General features: G+C 40.9%; 1 protein-coding gene and 1 long non-coding RNA gene across 11 annotated transcripts in view; one reads left to right on the forward strand and one right to left on the reverse strand.

The window, feature by feature from the left end:
- LOC310888747 (ras GTPase-activating protein 1) overlaps nt 1-20986 on the forward strand; it is a 119664-nt gene that overhangs the window by 90059 nt on the left and 8619 nt on the right. For 6 of the 8 annotated variants that reach the window (XM_083815764.1, XM_083815769.1, XM_083815767.1 and 3 more), the window contains 2 exons: nt 13214-13300; nt 16571-16638. In XM_083815764.1, coding sequence (XP_083671890.1) covers nt 13214-13300; nt 16571-16638 — 155 coding nt within the window. The remainder of the gene's footprint in view (nt 1-13213; nt 13301-16570; nt 16639-20986) is intronic. The other 2 variants (XR_014576128.1, XR_014576129.1) reach the window with 1 other exon arrangement.
- Nucleotides 158-13203, reverse strand: LOC310888765. 3 transcript variants are annotated; one of them, XR_014576138.1, is made up of 5 exons: nt 11087-13203; nt 9043-9199; nt 8258-8636; nt 5966-6043; nt 158-251 (listed from the first exon to the last, which is right to left on the reverse strand). It is a non-coding gene; the product is annotated as an uncharacterized lncRNA (long non-coding RNA). The 3 variants fall into 3 exon arrangements; XR_014576140.1 differs by having other exon boundaries at nt 166-251; nt 8258-8345; nt 11087-13202; XR_014576139.1 differs by having other exon boundaries at nt 159-251; nt 8258-9199.

A 20986-nucleotide genomic window follows, 5' to 3' on the forward strand; every position in this document is an offset into this window, starting at 1 on the left:
CCTCATGGATCTATTCCAACTCGGACATTCTATGATTTTGAGATTCTATGATTTAACTGTGATTTGGGAATGCCACACAACCACTTGAGTCATGGGTCGCAAGACGTGTCGGAGAATTTAGACAGGTACCTAGAGTGATCAGCAATCCCACCCCCCAATGGCGTATTCCGGTAGATGTTACAGTACGGATTAGTAAAATGTTTTACTGGGAGCGTATGAGCTTCTTCTACATGCAAAATAAGACTGCTGACCTAAAGAAAATACACAAAATTTATTTCTAAATAAATAAACAAATAAATAAACAAACAGACAAATAAATAAAATCCCCCCCCCCCCCCCCCGTGAAGGCTTAATGTCAAGATACAAATATAAAATGCAAACTACAATTTCCTAATTGAAAGAGCAAGAAACAGGAGTAATGGAACAAGATTTTAAGAGCAACTCAAATAACAATTGAAAATAAATCTCCAGCACCGTAGTTTAAACTCATTTTTTCCTTTTAAAAGCCACAATATGAGACATCAAGATTTGCAAGTACTAACTTTTCTATGCATAGAAAATTCTACTGAAGTCAGAGACCTGTATCTCAAATAAGAGCCATGGACAGTTCCAAACACAGTGCCATATTTGGTGTTTTCCTAACAGATTACACAGAATTCCCTTATTCAACACACTACACTGTTTTCTCCCTGTTAAAAGGGGGATACTAATCCGTATTATAGATTCTCAAAATAATAGCACTTCGCAACCCAATTTCCAGAAAATGAAAAGCAAACTCTGAAATCATTTACATTAAATGTTTTAAGCAGTCTTTTATTTTACAAACTTATGAATTGCATACAGTTCATAGATTAATCCGACATCTGCTAATATCAGCTCAAGTCAAATTAGACAAATACAGGAAATATCACACTTGAAAGGGTCAACATTCCATTTAAATTCAAATATTTAGTAACAGAAGTTTCAAAGGACAGTTCAAGAAACATTGAAAAGATCTTTATATAACAATTCAGAATAAAGTTTCCGTAAAGTCCCTTAGAAAACAGATTACGACATAAAAATTTTTACTTAGCAAATAGCAAACTTAGCACTGTTTAGCAGACATGGACCAAATGACGTCCATAGGTCCCTTCCAACTTAAACCACTCTGTGAAACACTGGAGACTTATTTTCCTTTATACTTTGGAGAACGTGCAAACAAACTAATTCACGTAGTATTTGCTTCCCTTTCTGAGGAATACGCCCCCCCCCCCCCCCCCCCCCGCCAAAGGCATAGGGCTTGAAACCTTGAAACCTCAAGAGGCATGGAATCTTGTTGAAGTGACAGAATGCTTGAAGAAAGGATGCCTATATATCAGAGACACAATTTTTTAGCACTGTGCTGGGACCTGGCCTACCCCTACTGATCCTCTGGCACTTGCTTGAAGGGCTCAAGAGGGTCTCCGGATCTGAAGACTTATAAATGCATACTGGCTAAACCAGTGATTTAACCCTCAACTATAACAGTTGCTCCTATAGTCTAGAAGAAACAATGGAAGAAACAATGGAAGTGGAGGTTGACTCAGTTAGCAGGGGAGGAAAAAGCTCCTTCTGAGAGGGAGCAGGATGAAGAATCAGAAGAGGCAGCCTGCACTGCAGCAGAGCAATTGCAAGAACAGGAAGGGGATGAGACAGAAATCATAAACGAGTCCTTTGCTTCAGTCTTCACTGCCAGTCAGGCTTCCCACATCTCTTGAATCCCTGAACCTCTAGGTGAGGGTTGGGGGAGCAAAGTCCCTCCCAATGAAAGCAAAGAGCAGGTTCAAGACCACCTGATGAATCTGAACAGGTACAAACCTGTGGGGCCCGATGACATGCATCCCAGGGTCCTGAGGGAACTGGCTGATGTAGTTGACAAGCCTCTCTACATCATCTTTGAAAAGTCCTGGCAGTCAGGCAAAGTCCCTGGTGACTGGAAAAAGGGAAACATCACTCCCATTTTAAAAAAGGGTAGAAAGGAAGACCCAGGGAACTACAGACTGGTGAGCCTCACCTCCGTGCCTGGGAAGATCACGGAACAGATCCTCCTGGAAGCAATGTCAAGGCACGTGCAGGACAAGGAGGTGATCCGAGACAGCCAGCATGGCTTCAACAAGGGCAAATCGTGCCTGACCAATCTGGTGGTCTTCTATGATGGAGTGAGATACAACAGAAGGAAGGGATGCTGTCCAAAGGGACCCGGACAAGCTTGAGAAGTGGGCCCACGTGAACCTAATGAGGTTCAACAAGGCCAAGTGCAAGGTGCCGTACCTGGGTCGGGGGAAACCCGGACATGAGTACAGACTGGGAGAAGAACACATTGAGAGCAGCCCTGCAGAGAAGGACTTGGGGGTTGTGGTGAACAAAAAGCTTGACATGAGCCAGCAGTGCACGCTTTCAGCCCAGAAGGCCAACTACATCCTGGGCTGCATCAACAGAGGCATGGCCAGCAGGTCAAGGGAGGTGATTGTCCCCCTCTACTCTGCCCTTGTGAGGTCCCACTTGGAATACTGTGTCCAGGTCTGGGGCCCCCAGCACTAGGATGTGGACCTGTTAGAGAGGGTCCAGAGGAGGGCCACAAAGATGATCAGAGGGCTGGAGCACCTCTGCTATGAAGAAAGGCTGAGAGAACTGGGGCTGTTCAGCCTGAAGAAGAGAAGGCTCCGGGGAGACCTCATTGCAGCCTTTCAGTACTTAAAGGGGGCTCATATAAAAGATGGAGAGCAACTTTTTACCTGGGCAGATAATGATAGGACAAGGGGGAAGGGCTTTAAACTAAAAGAGGGGAGATTTAGATTAGAGGTTAGGAGGAAATTCTTCACTCAGAGGGTGGTGAGGCACTGGAACAGGTTGCCCAGAGAGGTTGTGGATGCCCCATCCCTGGAGGCATTCAAGGCCAGGCTGGATGCGGCTCTGGGCAGCCTGCTCTAGTGGTTGGCAACCCTGCCCAGAGCAGGGGGGTTGGAACTAGATGATCTTTAAGGTCCCTTCCAACCCAAGCCATTCTATGATTCTATGAGTCAGAAACTGCTGCGAGATATGCGAAAAGATTTCAGCCGTTGTCCAGGTGAGTCACCTGGCTGCTCCAGTGCTGGGATAACGGGGCCAGTAGCCAGGAATTAGAACACGGGGAAGCCAAGCAGCTGGGATCCCTCTCTAGGGAAAGGGCCATTGACAAAGTGATCGGAAAAGAGGCACAAGCCCTCAGCCTCTGTAGGCGACTCCTGTCAGGCGTGAAGGAAAGGTATCCCTTCAAGGAAGATGTTGTATGTCACCCAGGCAAGTGGACGACTATGGAGAGAAGTATCCAGTACCTGAGTGAATTAGCTATGGTGGAGGCGATCTATAGCAACCTGGACAATGATCAGGTATCCAAAGACCCAGATGAAGTCCAGAGCACACGGTCCATGTAGCAGAAGATTGTACAGAGTGCACCATCATCATACGCAAGTACTCTGGTGATAATGAGACACAGAGGCACCAACAGTGGATGTAGTGGCCAGCCAACTCTGGCAATTAGAAGAGAATCTTTCTTCCTCCCTATGGGCCTGTATCTCAGCTGTAGAGAAACTGTCCAAAGAAGTCCAGCAACTCAAAGAGAATGCCTTCCTCCCTATTCATACCGGCCAGTATCTCAGCTATTAGGAATCAGCCTTTTTTGCTCAAGGGAAAGGGTATCGTGGGTGCACACCACGTGCCACCCTGTGGTTTTATGTGTGACCACGGGGAGGAAATGAGGAGAGGAAGTGGGATGATAAATCTACCTTGACACTAGAAGCACGGGTATGTGAGTTGCAAGGAAAAACAATCACAAAAGGGTGTTCTTCCAGGATAATTACTGTTCCAGTTTCTACTGGGCAGTTCTCCAGACAGAGTAGATGGGTTGAGTTTACTCCTGGTTATAGTAGAGGGACATTCGATTCACATTTACAAGAAGCAAGTAATGAATTCAAATGCAGTGACCAGGATTAGAGGCGCCCTGCCTCCAGCCAGCTGGAGGAAAGGGACAACCAGGTTTATTAGTCTGTGCGGATTCAATGGCCTCACACATCAGACCCACAGGAGTATAAGGCTCTAGTGGACACTGGTGCACAGTGTACCGTAATGCCATCAAGCTATAAAGGGGCAGAACCCATCTATATTTCTGGAGTGACAGGGGAATCCCAGCAGCTAACTGTATTGGAGGCCAAAGTGAGCCTAGCTGGGAATGAGTGGCAAAAGCACTCCTCTGTGACTGGCCTGGAGACCCTGTGCATCCTTCCTATAGGATAGGATAACTCGGGAGAGAGGTTACTGAGGGTAATTCAGGGACCCAGAAGGGTACTGGCAGGCTTTTGGTGTGGTTGCCCTGGGTACAGAGAAGAGCTCTACCCAGCTGTACAGCTGTCTACCTTTTCCAAACTCTTCTGTTGTGAGGTTGCTGCATGTCAAAGAACAGCAGGTGCCAATTGTTACTATGACAGTGAATCAGTGGCAATAATGCACCGAGATTGCCTGGTTCCCATCCATGAGCTGATTCATTGACTGGGGAGCCCAGGAGTGCTCAGCAAGACTCGCTCACCCTTTAGTAGTCCCGTATGTCCAGCGTGAAGGTCGGATGGAGAGTGGAGGCTAACAGTGGACTATCAAGACCTGAACAAAGTCGAGTGCACCTGTACCATACATGTTAGAACTCCGGTATGAACTGGAGTCAAAGTAACTGGATAAATCCACGCTAGAGCGGGTACACCTGTGAAGGGACTGTGGCCTGTGCATAAGCCCATGCCAGAGCAGGTAGACCCCCAAAAGGGACCGTAGCCCACAGAGGATCCATGCTGGAGCAAGGGCAAGGGACGGAGTTCATTGCAGTGTTAAACTCTGTAGCATAGTCCAAAGGGACAAGGGGTGGAGATTGTAATGGATATACATTTAAACTGCTGTAATCCATGATTTGAGTTGTATGTTATAGGAAGTACTGTAACAGGAACCACCCAAACTAATGAAGGATGAGCCTTGGAAGAAGCCAGGCAAGTGCAGCAGCAACCCAACCTGAGCTGGCTTTGGTGCCCAATAACTCGACACAACACGTTGCCTCTCCTGTCCTGAGTGACCACCATAACAGATGGAGCCAAAGTCACAGACTAAATGAACTCAATGTCCTTTTTATAAACACTTCAATGAGGCCGCCCACAGACAAAGGGAATGATATCTGTGTATATGTCAAAGGACAGGAAGGGGGTGGTAATTAATGAGGATGTATTGTGGATAGTGTGGGACCTGAGCATGATGCAGATGTATGGAATAAGTGGTGGAGATTGTGCTGGCTCTGGCTGGGATGGAGTTAATTATCTTCAAAGCAGCTGATATGGTGCTGTGTTTTAGATCTGTGTTGATAGCACGCCACTGGGCTGGTGCGCCTCTCCTATGAAGAAAGGCTGAGAGAGCTGGGGCTGTTCAGCCTGAAGAAGAGAAGGCTCTGGGGTGACCTTATTGCAGCTTTTCAGTACCTAAAGGGGGCTCATAAAAAAAGATGGAAAACAACTTTTTGCTCATGCAGACAATGACAAGACAAGGGGGGAATGGCTTTAAACTAAAAGAGGGGAGATTTAGATTAGAGGTTAGGAGGAAATCCTTCACTTCACGTTGCCCAGAGAAGTAGTGGATGCCCCATCCTTGGAGGTGTTCAAGACCAGGTTGGATGAGTCCCTGGGCAATCTGATCTAGTGGGTGGCATCCCTGCCTGTGGCAGGGGGGTTGGAACTAGATGATCTTTAAGGTCCCTTCCAACCCAAGCCATTCTATGTTAACAAAGAGGAATTCACTCCGGTGGGTTTAACAAAGGTACTGCATAACTCCAAGAAAGAAAGTACATGCAGGATTTGCTACTGTTGAAAGTAAAGTTCTGAGATCAGCATCATTTTACAACAAGGAGACAATCTCCCCCCCCCCATTATTTATATAGCTTCACCTGACGTAGACGTTTATTGGATTTCCCTGGACTGTTTTTTCTTAAACTGCAAAACATCTGCAGAGCCTTCATCCAGTCCTAAGAGAGAAAGGCACAGAACAGTGTAACAAGAAGTCAGACTCACCTTCCTGCACTAGAACAGACATGTCTAAAAAATAAAAATACATTGAAGTATCTGAAGTTTTCTTTAGATTGAAAAAAACCAACTTGTATGCAGTTCAAATTATGAAAATTTGAATATTAAAGCAAAATTCGTCTTTACTCAGCAAAACTAAAGAAAGTATTTACAAAACTGATTCTCTTTTAGGAATATCAAGCATTACTAATGGATATACAGTGTGACCTTTACCAATTTTCAAAATTAGTGATATTACATTAAATTAAAAACAGTGTATAAAATGAAGCAAGACTTGGGTGCTTCTGAGAAAATAACAGTTGACAAGTCAAACTGTTCTGATCATTCTCTCGTCCATTTCTGTATCACAGTCATATTTTACTGCATATGCTTCAAACAAAAAACAAAGCAGCATTAACAGAGAAACAGTGAAAATTATAACCTACACCCCCATTCTCTCTGCTCACAAATGCAGAGAGCAGAGTGGATATTTTGTAAGGTAGAAGATATGCTATAGCCTCATTCTCATGTTTTCATCCCCCACTCCCAAATTTTGTAAGTTTTTCTAAAGCACAAAATTTAGGCTTTGAGTAACATTCATAAAGGTGCAGTAGTTCAAAGATCTGCTGCCTACTCAAAGTACAATTTAATAATGTCATTAAAGAAAAAAAAAAAAAGACATTTTCAGTCTTATCCTTTACATTACCTTCCACATTTTAAAAATACGGGTACATTCTGTATTGGAGCTATTCTCAGGTAAATCACTTTGTGAGTGAAGTTTTAGCTTTCAAAACCTTCCACAAAAGGAAGAACTCTCAACTACGCATTTTTTTTGTAGCTTGTTTCCTTATCCAAATAAGGAAAAGCAATTGAAGACCCACAGAACCTCCTAAATACTCCAAATTAATATAAATATTTCCTATATATATACACTCCTCTTTATTCCCCCTCCTAAGAAGAAAACTTATCCCCTTAAATTCCAAAGTTTACACTAGTATGAGTAATGCACCATGGCATGTACAGTGACACTAGTATATGAGGCTACATTTCACATTACATTCACTAATGTTTTGTACGAACATCAAAGACATCATGCAATCCATTGGACAGCTGCTTTGATATTTACCACATTATATGAAAACTAGCAAGTTTTCCTTAATATACCAACAAAATTATTCTTCCATGAAATTTTACAAGGTACAGACAACTGAAACTTCTGAAATCACAAGCATCTGTAAAACATTTGACTTGCCTTAACAAGAATAATTTTATAAATGAAATCCCAGTATTCTGTATAAATGCAGTGAACAGCTTAAATGTTAAGCAAGTCTAACCCAAAAGCAGATTATACTGAACGTTCAGAAAACAGGACAGAGTATTCTGCCTACTGTACGTTCTTAAATAAAATCAAATGCAAAGGTTAACTTCTAACACAGGTATATTTCAGAGCCATGGAATACCAAAACAACTTAATGATTAAGAACATTATCACATCTTACATACATTCTTCTGTTGGTGGGTGACTTTTAGAGAATTAGGCTCCACTCCTACAATTTTTAATCTGCAAACATTAATTGCTAGAGAGCTAATAACTAAATGATACTAATTTAAAAATAAATAAATCTTACTTTTCATGCAGAATCAGTGCCCAAGAATATAAACAACCACCAATTTATGGTCAGGACAAATAACTGTAAAATGCTCAACAAATTTTGATCGCTGGACATACCTGCATTTTTGTTCACATCAAGAAGCACTCTTGAAGGAAAACTCCCCACTTACCATGCTTTGGTTCATAACATAGAAGATTCTTGGAGAGCAAACAATTTTTTTTTGGACTGAACTACTCCAAAAGATATTCTCCAGAAATATTTTAGGGAAACTAATGAGAGTTCAGTACATGAGACCAGACTAAAACTTGTCCGAAGTAAAATCCCTAAAGCTACATTCTCAGCACCAACAATTTCCCTTACAGATCTGCTACTATTGCATGGTAATATTTGTTAATGTAGACATAGCCACCATCTGTGGTACGCATGCTTTCTATTACAGAAGGGTAATATTAAACATTACAAGACAAGGGTAATATTAAACATTACAAGACAAAAAAAAATTTGCTTTTAAATTTAAATTTAAAATTTGCTTTAAAAATTATATTTATCAACAAAAACTCTCACCTGTGTTTGTTCTGGAGTTTCTCCTGCAAAGTAAAAGATGTAATGCTCTTCACTGAAGTGCTGAACTACTATCTGAAAACAGTTTGGCCTTAATAAAGGAACAAAACCCATAAGGTTTATTAATCTTTGTAGTATTGACAAATGCCTCCATTTCTTGATATCTGCCAAATCAAAGTTCACATTGAACTAATACATTTCTGCTGTTTGACTGTAAGGAGCATTGAACATAGAGTAGTTTCAACCCCCCAATTCAGCTTTCTAATACCTATCAACAAAAGAATGCAGATCTTTTGGAATTGACAAAATCCTTGATCTTGTCAATTTTGGGTTCAATAGGATTAAAACCCTCAATAGAGTTGCTTCATAATCTTTTTAATGCCTGTAATACAAAATGGGGAACAATTAATACGCAATATTGAAAAATGACAATGCAAGAGCCCAAATCATTATTACACACAAGACAATCTTAAGACTAAGATCTAAAATTTCTTACTAGAATTTGTTTATGAACAGTTGCTAGCAGTCAAGTTGCCATGGCTTAACAAGTTACCATTAATCAGTTAAATCTGTCTACATACACTCTTGCAATCTATACCAACTACGGAATAAAACACAATATAAACCAACAGTCACAATGCTTACATTTCACAATCAGAAAAAAAAAAACCCAAAACACAAAAAACACCTTGTTCATTACTGACATATTGTCCATGTACCGTACATGCCTCAAACTAGCAGTTAACTGCCCTGCTGCATGTGCAAGCATTAAAAAATCAGTGTCGTACCTGCCAAATAAACTGTCATGTACTCCATAGATAGAACACACACTAAGGTCTATTAAACCTTTAGGTTTTGTGGCTCGTTTTTCACTTTCAAAATAAATAAGATGGGCATCATTTCCCTCCAATATAAAGTACAAGTTTTTCCATCTCTTCCCCTTACCTGTAGAAAAGCAAGTAGGAAGTTACAATATTGTTTTAAAGAAAATATAAATTTTGTAAATGAAGAGAAAAGAGGGCAGTAAGGTTTTTGTCAAAATACAAACAGAAAAACAACATACAGTTAACCATGCTTAAGCAATAATATCAGTATGCATATTCAATTTTTTTGCAACATCTAGCTAAAAACAGACCCTCTTCACATGTTCAGGTACAAGTGTAGATGGTTCTCTGAACATTTGCATTAATCTCAACAGGATTAAGCAAGTGCACGAGCTGCCCACACAACTCCATTCATATCAATGAGAAGACTGTCTATGCAGTTCGCAAATAATGTGTGATGCTGTAAACAATCCAAATTAATAAAGCTGTTTTAAATTAAGAAACAGATTTCTCCTGACATGAGAAAATTATTCCTAAACTCTTACCAACTCATCAGCATAACAAATTGCATCACGATATCTTAAAACCGTATCACTACAGAACAGAAATAGGAACATAATATACACATAGTTGAATCAGAACCAAAACTGAACCCAAACACACCTATATCCAAGAATTTGGCCAGTTCCACGTTTCAGAGAAAAACGTAAAAACATAAGACACAGTACTTTTTAGAAAAGCATTCAGCATTAATTTTCAACTTGATCATCATAGATCTACCACATACCTTCATAAACAAGCACTAGTACTCACAGTTTTGGAAAACCTACTTTAACATCTAGTCATACTCTACTAGATGGAAGAGTGATTTTATTAAGTTTTTGTTCTATATGCAGGTACGTGTCTCTCTCCATACCTATTCAGTATTCCTGCTTGCACATTTAAAGTATCTCAGTATCCCTTTTAGCTAAAATTTTATTTATTTATTTTTAAAAGTTTATTCTCAGCTAATTCCTCAACTCTACCACAGCCCTCTACATCTTATCTCAGAATTAACACTCTCAAGAGAAGAGGTGCTTTCCTTGCTTTATTCAGAGGATCTAGTTTTTATTTCCTTTGAATGCATCTTTTATATTTGACTATATCTAAGTGCTTGCCTTCTTTCTCACTTTTGCTTGCTATCCAGACCATTATCTGGAACTTATTTTTTTAGTTATGGTCTTCGTCATTTCTAGAAACATTATTATTATTTTTTATTTATGTTTATTTTTTAAATGTTTGTTTTATTGCTGATCGTTAAAATCAGCTTTAGCGGAAACAAAAATAAACTAAAACCATGATACTTGGTAAGGTACTAGCTTCCTTGGAACTCCAAAACCTTATTCAATGGCAATTCTTCAAGGATATATTGGGATGAGTCAGGCAGCTTTTAATCCAATTACTGTACATTACGTTGACTGTGTCAGTGTTAGACAGAACTTTAATAGTTCTGTCTATACAGAACTACTACTACTAAGTTCTGTCTATACAGAACTACCCAGAATACACATTTTAAATTACACATATTACCTAGCTTGGAATAACAAAATTAAACCAGCTCTGGTCTCCAATGAACGCACTGATTTACATTAATCTAGCTCTCTAACTCATGCCATCAGCTTAAATTTAAAGGAATTGCATACTATGTATGAATACATTTTATAAAAGCGTACTTCATTTAATGAGTTTGAATATTACCTTTGATGAAAGGCACTTAGTTTTTGTGCTGCTCTTTGTTTTTTTTTCAGCAAGAACTGCCAATCAACTTTATATTACGTGTCATTTTATGTATTATGTATTTCTATTGATGAATTTAAGGAAAAAGAACCTTTCATACCTTTTAAAGGCTTTCTATAACCTTTTGCTCACTTCAGTTTTGCCTCCACTAGGTACCAGTGCTACACAAAACATGCATCCAAATCTGCTTTTTTTTTTAAGAGAAACATTTTATAGAAGCAACAGAACTCACTTTTTTTTAGAAGATAACCTTTTTTGACAATATTTTTATAAAAAGCATCCTTTGTTTTGCGACGAATTGTATTGTAGATTTCTTTTCCATCCACCGTATTATTAAGCACTTGTTCTTGATGCTGGTAAATAAGGGAGAAATCAGCAGGTTTTTTTTGTCTGTTTGTTTGTTTAAAGCTCAGGAATCAACTGTGAAACAATTAAACACTATGAAGCTGCAACCAAAAATATTATTGAACACTACCAATCTTTTATTATTGTTCTCTCGCGTTTTAACAAACCGATATAATTTAATACAATACCTTTGCCAGAAATGTAATATGACTATTTCTTGTGGAATGATTATACCAGAATAAACCTTATTTTTCTTATAAAATACAGACCAATGTTTACAAAGTAAGATCTGTATTTATTTAACATTAAATAGAAAGCATCACCTTTCACAGTGATTTATATAAAATTTACATAAGTCTTTAAAGGTTATTGAGCTTCTGGCTGTCTTCTATCAAAACTTTTGGGAATGAGTAATTAAGGATAAACTCTGAAGCAACAAGAATGGTGCAGAGCTAAATTAAAACAGTGATTTATACAAGAAGTTGTGCAGTCTCTCACTAACCTTATTTGCACTCATGTCCTAAATGAGTAACATTCTAACAGAAAACAATAGGAGAAAGCAGAAACACATTCATATAGAAAGCTAAAATCTGGAAATGTAAATATCAAGTTAGAACAGATAAAAGCCAAGCCAAGTTTGACCTTACTAAGTCAGCTGATCAAGAAGGACGTGGATCTGTTAGCACAGTACCAGAGGAGGGGGACGAAGTTTCCCATTTGTCTTCCCAAGTAACTTTTTGTTTGCTGAGAGCCTGCTTTCTAGGATGTAGGTGGAAATCTGCCTGCGGAGTGGAACTAGTGAATGAATTCCTTATTTTTCTTTGCTTGCATGTACGGCTTTTGCTTCACCTTTTAAACTGGTTTTATCTTGACCTATGAATTTTTCTCCCATTTGCCTTTCTTATTCTCTCCCCCATCCTGCACAGAGGGAGTGAGCAAGTAATTAGCTGCTGGCTAGGATCAACCCACCACAGAATTTTAGAGCAGCACAGACGTTTCTTTTGTGTTGGTGAAGAAAAGATTAAGCATTAAAAGTTGTATTTTTTTAAAGGGGAAAACTGTTGCTTAACTACCTTTAAACACTTAAAATGTATTTACGGAAACAAATTGTTATTCATTCAGTTAAAAAGTGGGAAAACAAAAACAAAGCCAAAAAAAGCAACAAAATTATTATAAAACATTTTAATCCACATATGAATAATCAGAATCCGACTTGCACAAATAGAATTGTGTATTAGTCAAGGACTCTGCCATTTGTATATGGACTGTCATAGCAGATGTTAAATTAATGTAAAGCTTATGTCTGTGTCCTGGTTTTGGCTAGGATGGAGTTAATTTTAGTCCTAATAGCTGGTATAGTGCTGTGAATTGGATTTAGGATGATAATAATGCTGGTAACACGCTGAAGTTTTAGTTGTTGCAAAGCAGTGCTTACACAGAGTCACGGACTTTTCAGCTCCTCATACTGCCCTGCCAGCAAGGAGGCTGGGGGTGCACAAGACTTTGGGAGGGGAGAGAACCAGGACAGCTGACCCAAACTGGCCAAAGGGATATTCCATACCATGTGACATCATGCTGAACAATTAACATGGGGTGGCTGGCCGGGGGGGACACCACTGCTCAGGGATGGGATGGGTATCGGTCAGCAGGTGGTAAGCAATTGCATTGTGCATCACTTGCTTTCTACACTATTATTGTAATTATTATCATAATCATTATTATTATTTCTCTTCCTTTTCTGTCCTATTAAACTGTCTTTATCTCAACCCACAAGTGTTTACTTTTTTTTCTCTCCTGATTCTCTCCCCCATCCCAGTGGGAAGTGTGTGGGGGTGTGAACGGCTGTGTGGTGCTTAGCTGCTTGCTGGGTTAAACCACAACAGTCTGAATAATAAATCTATCATTGATAATAATTCTGCATTAAGCAGGAGGTTGGACTAGATACAGCTTCTGAACAGCTTTTTTAATTGCGAAGTTTTTTAATGGAGTGAGTAACTGGCTATTATTTTTACAGGACATTGAGGTATATTTATGGATGTTTGCAGAAGTCTGTTCAAAACAAGTGGCCAACTAATACCACAATGAGAACAAGAGTTGTTAGGTACGTTACTTGTCATTTTGTTCTAAGTTGAAACTAATCTTTTAACGTCTCATTATTTTCACACTTCAGTGTGTTTATATATTTTTCTTTCAGTGCCAATTCTTTATAGCACTTACATGGGTTACAACATTATTTAAGATCATGATGGTGCTGGGTCATGATATCCCAATTAAGGTTTGAGAGCTTGCTAGATTTAGTTATGCTGTTAGAACCTTTGCTAGAAGTATAGTATAGAGTTCAGTATAGCTTTACTTAATAGCTTTAACTTAGAACTTACTTTTGCATTTTATGATTTTACAAACTAATCTAAAATATTGATTTCCTTTTTCATGTTGGGAAAGAGAAAAACTTATCTCAAAGTGATAATTAACCTTCGTGGTACCTCTAGAGAGCAGTGGCCTCTGAAGATGATGTTCCTGTTATATGCCATCTGGGAGAATCATGCCTTTTCCAGGAACTCCTGTTTAGTGCATCTTACACATTAAGATGAATATCCTTTAAAATGCAGACCCAACATAAAGAAACTAATATCTTCTCAGAAAGATGATTGGACTGTCATTAGATTTCACTGAGATACTATCTGCATTGTAATATATATAGCTCTCTGAATCAGTGAAGATTCCCAGTGCTGATCACTCAGAATCAACAGTGTTCATTTCTGCAAATATGTAATTCTATGGTGCCTAAGTTTTGTTCCATTTCTCTGCTCCAGCCCAGTCATGTTTAAATATTCTAGAACTTGTGTAAACATGTTGCAGGCTACTCAACCTGCCTTCTCTGAACTGGCAATGAGTACAAAAACTCCAGTCTGTGTTCATAAACCAATTGAATAATTAGTTCTTCCTTTAACACTGGTCAGTTGCCAGCCAGTGCAGGTCAAAAATCTTTGACAAAGATGAGGTCTTGGCACTGTCTTTCTAAATGATACTAGAGGTGTAAGGGTATCAGAGATGCATCTCTTCTACGTTTGCTTTACCTTTTTTTTTTCCAAGCCTAGCTTGATAGTAGACTAGCATCTGTCACTGATAATGATTTGCTGAGATTAATCTCTTACTGAACAGTCTTTCAGATGATTTGTCATTGGCTCTTGTTTATCACTGACTTATGTCATTCAGCATCCCATGGAGGGGGGAGGGGGATTGCCTTCAAATTGAGGCTGCTCTTATCAGAGGTGTTGGGACTAGCCTATTCCAAGGGTGTAGAACTTAAAAGCAAATACCATGTCTCTCTGTTCTTCCCTAACTCCAGAGACTGCCATGTGCCTTAAGTGGATACATCTGTCATTAAGAATTTTCCTGGGGTCTCTGCTGGATGCTATAAATACTGGCTCCCTTTCACATCACCTTAGCCTTCATAAGTGGATACTTGTGACTTGTCTCTAGAGTACAGTTTCTTGCAGCTTCCAGTGAAGAATATTATCTTTTATTGTACTGGTTTTGGTCCAATAAAGATTATGTATTCAGAGACAGGTGGGCATTTTTAAAGTGTCTGGGTAGCTTCCCTTCTATATCATTCAAAAAGTGCTGCCATTTCTGTCTGATTTTAAAAGCCCATGTGTAGGTATCGACTCATTCTTAATTTAGTTTGACAGGTATAAGAAGCACCAAATCTTCTGCATCTGCAAGGTCCATCTTAGGTTCATACCCCAGTTTACAGAATCACAGAATGGCCAAGGTTGGAAGGGACCTCTGAAGATGATCTAGTCCAACCCCCTCTGCCGATCAGGATCACCTAGAGCACATTGCACAGGATGGCATCCAGGCAGGTTTTGAATTTCTCCAGAGAAGGAGACTCCACAACCTCTCTGGGCAACCTGTTCCAGTGCTCTGTCACCCTCACAGTAAAGAAGTGCCCTCTCATATTCATCCGGAATATCCTGCTGTACTTCAGTTTGCGCCCTTGCCCTCTTGTCCGCTCGCTGGGCACAACTGAAAAGAGACCAGCTCCATCCTCTCAACACCCTCCCCTCAGATACTGATACACATTAATGAGGTCTCCCCTCAGTCTTCCCTTTTCCAGGCTAAACAGGCCCGGTTCTTTCAGCCTGTCCTCGTACGACAGGTGCTCCAGTCATCATCTTAGTAGCCCTCCAATCATCTTAGTAGCCCTCCTCTGGACTCGCTCCAGTAATTCTATGTCCCTCTTGTACTGGGTTGTCTTCAACTTCAGGCCATCTAAAAAAGAAATTGGTGCATGTTCTACGACTTCAAAATTATTTACTTCCTCATAGCTTCAAGTACATTCCATAGAAAATATTTTTGTTTCACACTGAGCCAGGACTTTTTTGTCATCCTGTAATCCATGGTTCTTGGAGAAATAGGAAACTTCTATAACACTATATGTCTTGGACAGACAGAAGGTGTGTTAACCTTACCGGTACATATCACTTCTGAGTAATTGTGGACAATGCCATCACTGTGTACTTATCAATAAGCAAGATATTGCAAGGTCCTCTTCCCTTTTTTTTTTTTAAGTGGTCAGGCTTTAGTATTGCTGTAGTGAAAAAGCAGTCTGTTGGTAGTGTACCCTGAACAAAACAAGAGATGAGTTAAATAGCTTTAGTTGGTCTATATGTCACTTCATTTTATAGCAATCTTCTAGAATCACAGTTAACCTCAGATGGATATTTTTTACTTTATCAGCTGTCAACAGGAAGTTAGATTTTTCTCATGCTAAACTAAAGGCTATTTTGGGTTTCTGTTAAGTTTCTAGTTCTGCAAACTGAGCGCTTTTCTCCAGCTTTTCCAGAAAGTAGCTGATCTAGGATAATAATGTACTGTTATCAGTATATGGCTCAGTTTAAGCTGAAATAAGGCTATGTTGCTGCCAAAAAAAGAGGTTCTGTTCTGACTGCACTCTTGCTTTCCTTACATTGGCTTGGGGGAGCAAGTGGCTACAGGTTCAATTACTTGTAGACAGTGGAACACTTTTGGGAGGTAGGAGACCAAGTTTTCCTCCTTCTTAAAGCCAGTGCAGTCTTACACCACGGACATCAGTATGGCTTTACAGTTAAGCTTTTCCCAAGTGATTTCAGAAGTTCACCTTAATTGGGAAATCAATATGTCTGTTTTTATTTCATTTTTTTATAAAAGTTGAAATCATAACAAGACATTCATAATTAACAAACATTTTCATGAGGGTGCAGGCTGGTTGTTTGTCACCTGTCTCAAAAAGGTTTCCACATTGACTTAAATGCTTAAAGACTACATACTTTTACATTAATTTTTTAACTTCATTATTGAACAAACTACAATTTTCTTCCCATTTCAGTGGCTTTGTTTTTCTCCGACTGATTTGTCCTGCTATACTGAACCCAAGGATGTTTAATATCATCTCAGGTGACTATGCTTCAGATTAAATCCATGCTTTATGTAGTAATAGGCATGAACTTACTTTAGTGCCTAATTTAACAAAATATGAATTCTTTTGAACACTGTGTCCAAAGCTATGTTATCCATATTAATTGACTGACTTTCTCACTAAGGGACCCAGCACATGGTTTTTACTCTCAAAGGTTAGACAGTGTTTATTCCCAAGGTCTTGTTTTAAAGTCATGTCCAGTCCCCCCGTCTCCCCAAAAAACTGTTGATATTTAAAAGATATAATATTGAACTCTTACTTTAGCAGTTTGTAATATATTCGGGGGGGGGGGGGGACGAGGGGGGGATGACACACGATACAGATTCACAGATTCACAGATTCACAGATTTCTCTAGGTTGGAAGAGACCTCAAGATCATCGAGTCCAACCTCCGACCTAACACTAAGTACTCCACTAAACCATATCCCTAAGCTCTACATCTAAACGTCTTTTAAAGACCTCCAGGGATGGTGACTCCACCACCTCCCTGGGCAGCCCGTTCCAATGCTTAATAACCCTTTCGGTAAAGATACGACACGATCAAAACAACAGCAAAAAGCCACAAACACATCTCTTAAATCAACAAGATCTATAAAGTTGAAAAGGTCTGCAGAGCCTGGAATACATTTATGAACCTAAAAAAATATGCTTGAGTAATTTGTCTGACATTTTTGCTTAAATAACTTCTAGAAGTTGGAGAAGTCTCTACTTTGAGTCATTAAGTACAGTCAGTCTCAAGTAAGGAATCTTAAATATGAGAGGTATAATAGTATATAAGAAGGGTGTGTTGTGCGGACTTACGATAGTAATCTTGTTTGTCAAAGGCCATACTTAGGCAAGCCAATAAGAACCATTAAACCAAATGTTAAAGTGTTGCATACAGAAAGCGTTACCTGTTTTTTTGATGCTTTCTTTGTAGTGTCTATATCAGTAAATAAAACAGTGACAGGGACTATTCCTTTGCTAGAACAGCGTTGTGAAATTGCTATACTGGTCTGTGGCAGGATTCTGGCCAATACTGGATAGCATTCTCCTAAACAGTTCTTAGGTGTGATTTGGGTGTTCACATGCATCAGAGAACCATGTCTGACATAGTTGGCATGGGGCTGCTGTGAAGCTTTAAGGGTCAGGACACGGATTCTTCCATGGCAGTTCGCTTAAGCACCTAGAAATATCTCTGGGGTTTTTAACTTAAATGTAGTTGAAGTCTTACAGATGCAACAACTACTGTGTGTGTTATTGTTATTCTAGACATAATGCTGTGTTGAAGGGATTTCAGGTTTTTAAGTTTTGCTGTATTCCTTGTGTGAGAGGAAGAAAGGAAAGGCATTAAAACTACTGGTGGGAAAACCATAGTACTAAAATATTGGGATATCTGAGTTCTGTAGTTTTAAAAAGTTTGCATATGTTATACTTCATCCATACCCTTTTTTTTTGCTAGTCGGTCAAGGGAAGTGATTGTCCCGCTCTACTTTGCGCTGGTGCGGCCTCACCTCGAGTACTGTGTGCAGTTCTGGGCACCACAGTACAAAAAGGACATTAAACTGTTGGAGAGTGTCCAGAGAAGGGCTACAAAGATGGTGAAGGGCCTAGGGGGGAAGATGTATGAGGAGCGGCTGAGGTCACTTGGCCTGTTCAGCCTGGAGAAGAGGAGGCTGAGGGGAGGCCTCATCGCGGTCTACATCTTCCTCACGAGGGGGAGTGGAGGGGAAGGCATCGATCTATTCTCTTTAGTCACCAGTGATAGGACCCGAGGGAATGGAGTCAAGCTGAGGCAGGGGAAGTTTAGGCTAGACATCAGGACGAGGTTCTTCACTGAGAGGGTGGTCGCACACTGGAACAGGCTCCCCAGGGACGTAGTCACTGCACCAAGCCTGTCTGAATTTAAGAAGAGATTGGACTGTGCACTTAGTCACATGGTCTGAATTTTTTGGTAGACCTGTGTGATGCCAAGAGTTGGACTCAATGATCCTTAAGGGTCCCTTCCAACTCGGGATATTCTATGAGTCTATGATTCTATGATTTTTTCTTTTGCATACTAAGTATGCAGATGGCACTAAATTAGGAGGAGCTGTTGACTCCCTTGAGGGTAGAGAGGACTTGCAGAGAGATCTTGACAAATTTGATGGTTGGGCAATCACCAACCACGTGGAATTTAACAAGAGCAAGTGCTGGATTCTGGACCTGGGATGGGGCAACCCTGGATATATATAAAGACTGGGGGACGAGAGGCTGGAGAACCTTTCATCTCCAGTGGGTGATCTGGGGGTTCTAGTTGACAGCAAGTTGAATATGAGAATATGAATATAAGTTGAAGAGTGTGCCCTGGCAGCCAAAAGGGCCAACCATATCCTGGGGTGCGTTAAGCACAGTATAGCTAACCAGTCAAGGGAAGTGATTGTCCCACTCTACTCTGTGCTGGTGCAGCCTCACCTTGATTACTACGTACAGTTTTGGGCGCCACAGTGTAATAACTGTATAAAACTATTAGAGTGTGTCCAAAGGAAGGTAACAAAGATGGTGAAGGGTCTAGAGGGTAAGACGTATAAGGAGTAGCTGAAGTCCTTTGGTTTGTTAAGCTTAGAGAAGAGACTGAGGGGTGACCTCATCACGGTCTACAACTTCCTCACGAGGGGAAGCGGAGGGGGAGGCACTGATCTCTTCTCTCTGGTGACCAGTGATAGGACCCAAGGGAATGGCATGAAGCTGTGACAGGGGAGGTTCAGGTTGGATATTACAGAATCACAGAATCACAGAATCGTCTAGGTTGGAAGAGACCTCCAAGATCATCGAGTCCAACCTCAGCCCTAACACTGACAAGTCCTACACTAAACCATATCACTAAGTTCAACATCTAAACGTCTTTTAAAGACCTCCAGGGATGGTGACTCAACCACTTCCCTGGGCAGCTCATTCCAATGCCTAACAACCCTTTCAGTAAAGAAGTTCTTCCTAATATCCAACCTAAAACTCCCCTGGCGCAACTTTAGCCCATTCCCCCTCGTCCTGTCACCAGGCACATGGGAGAATAGACCAACCCCCACCTCTCTACAGCCCCCTTTAAGGTACCTCTAGAGAGCGATGAGGTCTCCCCTGAGCCTCCTTTTCTCCAGGCTGAACAACCCCAGCTCCCTCAGCCGCTCCTCGTAAGACTTGTTCTCCAGACCCCTCACCAGCTTCGTTGCCCTTCTCTGGACTCTCTCGAGCACGTCCATGTCCTTCCTGTAGCAAGGGGCCCAAAACTGAACACAGTACTCAAGGTGCGGCCTCACCAGAGCCGAGTACAGGGGGACAATCACCTCCTTAGACCTGCTGGCCTCACTGCTTCTTATGCAAGCCAGGATGCTGTTAGCCTTCTTGGCCACCTGGGCACACTGCTGGCTCATATTCAGCTGCCTATCAACCAATACTCCCAGGTCCTTCTCTGCCAGGCAGCTTTCCAGCCACTCATCTCCCAGCCTGTAGCGCTGCTTGGGGTTGTTACGCCCCAGATGCAGGACCCGGCACTTGGCCTTGTTGAACTTCATGAAGTTGACCTCAGCCCATCGGTCCAGCCTATCCAGATCCTCCTGCAGAGCCTTGCTTCCCTCGAGCAGATGGACACACGCACCTAACTTGGTGTCATCTGCAAACTTACTGAGGGTGCACTCGATCCCCTCATCCAGGTCATCGATAAAGATATTAAAGAGGACTGGCCCCAGCATTGAGCCCTGGGGGACTCCACTAGTAACCGGCCTCCAACTGGATTTGGCTCCATTCACCACAACTCTTTGGGCCCGGCCATCCAGCCAGTTTCTAACCCAACAAAGCGTACGCCAGTCCAAGCCACGAGCAGCCAGTTTCTTGAGGAGAATGTTGTGGGAAACGGTGTCAAAAGCCTTACTGTAGTCAAGGTAGATCACATCCACAGCCTTCCCCTCAGCCACCAAGCGCGTCACTTGGTCATAGAAGGAGATCAGGTTCGTCAAGCAGGACCTACCTTTCATAAACCCATGCTTTCATCAACCCATTAGGAAAAAGTTCTTCACTGGGAGGGTGGTTGGGCACTGGAATAGGTTCCCCAGGGAAATGACCATGGCACCGAGCCTGTCGGAGTTCAAGAATCATTTATATAGTGCTCTCAAACATATAGTTTGATTTTGGGGTTGTTCCTGTGTGGAGCCAGGAGTTGGACTTAATGATCCTTGTGGGTCCCTTCCAACTCAGGACATTCTTTGACTCTATTCTATGATTTCTCCCTTTATTTGGCAAAGATCATACCAACCTAGAGAGCATTTGGTTTGCAATAGCCATTGTTTTTTCTCCTTCTCTCCATAACACTTTCTA

This window comes from Anser anser (genome assembly GCF_964211835.1).
Source record: "Anser anser genome assembly, chromosome: W".
Taxonomy (NCBI): Eukaryota; Metazoa; Chordata; class Aves; order Anseriformes; family Anatidae; genus Anser; species Anser anser.